Consider the following 2,500-nt stretch of genomic DNA (forward strand, 5'->3'; position numbering starts at 1 on the left):
CCAGTTGTGGCCTTGTCTTGGTGTATGGAAGCTACTAATGCTTTCGTCTGTTTTTTTTATGGTCCACTGGCGAAATGTCTCCATGCACTGATCACACTTCCTCCATCCCATTTATTTTTGCCATGGTTCATTTTCATTTCTTTATTTACTTTTTGTGGATGATCAAGAGACATAGACATAGACAACTGAATGAGAACTTAAATTGCAATAGATTTCTTAATTTGTCTTCCAGCTTACTAAATACTGAAATACTAGGTGTGTCATCTGCACAGGTAAAATGACAACCAATAAAACAGAACAATAGTTCAAAGGAATAATGATGACTGAGGCTCAATTAATAAGTAAATAAATAAACAAGTGTTCTACATTTATCGTGACCTGACTCATTCTCACCAAAGTAAATCTAATGGTGAATATGTTCTGATTGGACTCTAGGGCCACACATAGGGCCACAGGGAAGGTAAATTGATCCATTTATTGCAATTTAAGGTTGTTTACTTACTATGCAAGCAGCTTGTGACGCAACACTAGAGAATCTTACATAGCAATTTGTTAAAGATTGTTTGGCATCATTTTAAAACTTTCAGGGCGGTCCTCCCCATATCAATAATTTTCATTTATTTCTTTATTTTTAATTTATTTTTATTGCATTTCAACAACAAACAATGACAAACTTTGGTCAAATAGTGCAGGTGTAATGAAAGGATCTCGGGGAGACGAGGGGGAGGGTCGGCATGACTACAGCATTACAGTAGTTATATATAGACACATTGATATTGATATTAATATTAATTAATATCTGATCCAATAACATAGGTAACAGACATGACCAGTGAGTAAAATGGTTAAAAAAAAAAAAAAAAGTTAGTTCAAATGTAAGTTGTTTTTTGCTTTTAGGAGGAAAATTAACAATTGCTATAACTTTATTGGCCACGCATATTGACCTCTCTTTTTTCTCCTCTCGCCGCAGAGGAAGCTGCTGGCCATCTACCTCCACAACGACGAGAGTGTCCTTAGCAACGTCTTCTGTTCCCAGATGATGTGTGCCGACTCCATGGTCTCATACCTGAGTCAGAACTTCATAATGTGGGCCTGGGACGTCACTAAAGAAGCGAACAAAGCCAGGTATCGTTACCATCTACTAGCCTTCTGTGTTATGTTTGTCAATTATTGTATGTAACTATTCTGGATATTGAGAATTGTGTGTGGATTTCACCATTGTGTTTATATTTCATGTAAACAACAGTTGTAACTCCTTAAACTATGAGGTTGCTTTATCCCTGTGGCTTGAAGGGGGAAGTTGACATCTGAATTGCTGCCATTAAAGACCCTTTTCTACATCCAATCCTTACAAACTTTCTGTTTTTCTCTCTCCGTCTTTGTCTTTCTCTCTCTCCTTCCTCCATCGCTTCATCTTCAGACGCTTTTGAAGGGGTGCAAGGCATTCTAACAAAGGGGGTTGTGTTTGCAGAACGAGGCCCCTGATTGGTCAGTCTTGACTAATCTGTCTGAATGCCGGGTCGGTGGGAGATGAAGGCTTCCCTCTGAGTTTTAACATCTCTATCCCTCCACTCGTGCACATTGCCCTGGTGCAGCTCCACCAGTCTGTTGTGGTAATGGATCTGTACCTGCCTTCCATAGCTAGTGGACCTCGCCTGTTTATTGCAATTTGAACAACGGATATATACAGTTAAGTCGATTCAATCGGACAAAGTGGATTATAAAGACCGTACAGTTAAAACCTGCTCTGTATGATGGAACGAGGTGAAAAGCAGGCTCCCAGTTGACAGATGAGGCCAGTTGTGATTTTACCTGTCTGCGGGGCAGCCCCAAGCTCCCTCAGGCTTTCTCTCTCCCGCCTTTCCCCAATTTTACCTCTCCCTTTTTCTTTTCCAGTACTTTGCTGGAGTTCTCATCCCCCTCTCTTACTTTCTCTACCCCCTCTCCCTCTCCCTCTCCCACCGTCTGCAGAGTTAAGAATGCCCCCTGGTAGGAAGCGTTTAAGAAAGACTCTCACACACTGAACCCCCCCCTCCATTATTCCCTTTAAGGATATTCTCTCCTTCCTTCATTCCCAACTCCTTTCTTTTTCTCTCCTATTCGCGTCCTTTGCTTTTTGCCCCAGCTGAGCCTTTTATGCCGCTCACTAAAATAGGCAGGCAACATCTGGAGCTTTTCATCGCACACAGCTAGTCACAGCTTTGCCGCTAACGCATGCATGCACACATGCACGGGTGCACAGTCACACACACTCACACAACTTCCTACAATTCTCACGCTCTCTGGTTGATCCAGAGTGACTAGTGATTGACGTTAGGCACTGAGGCTGTTAAGAAGGTATCTTGACTACTGCGGGCGCGCGCGTGTGTGTGTGTGTGTGTGTGTGTGTGTGTGTGTGTGTGTGTGTGTGTGTGTGTGTGTGTGTGTGTGTGTGTGTGTGTGTGTGTGTGTGTGTGTGTGTGTGTGTGTGTGTGTGTGTGTGTGTGTACTGGCTGCTGTT

At 42.5% G+C, this 2,500-nt stretch overlaps 1 protein-coding gene across 1 annotated transcript in view; it reads left to right on the plus strand.

Moving 5' to 3' along the window:
* faf1 (Fas (TNFRSF6) associated factor 1) overlaps positions 1–2,500 on the plus strand; it is an 86,940-nt gene that overhangs the window by 63,541 nt on the left and 20,899 nt on the right. Inside the window, exon 13 of the mRNA XM_080017749.1 lies at positions 971–1,125. Within this exon, the coding sequence (XP_079873875.1) occupies positions 971–1,125 (155 nt within the window). The remainder of the gene's footprint in view (positions 1–970; positions 1,126–2,500) is intronic.

This window comes from Zeus faber (assembly GCF_960531495.2).
Source record: "Zeus faber genome assembly, chromosome: 1".
NCBI lineage: Eukaryota > Metazoa > Chordata > Actinopteri > Zeiformes > Zeidae > Zeus > Zeus faber.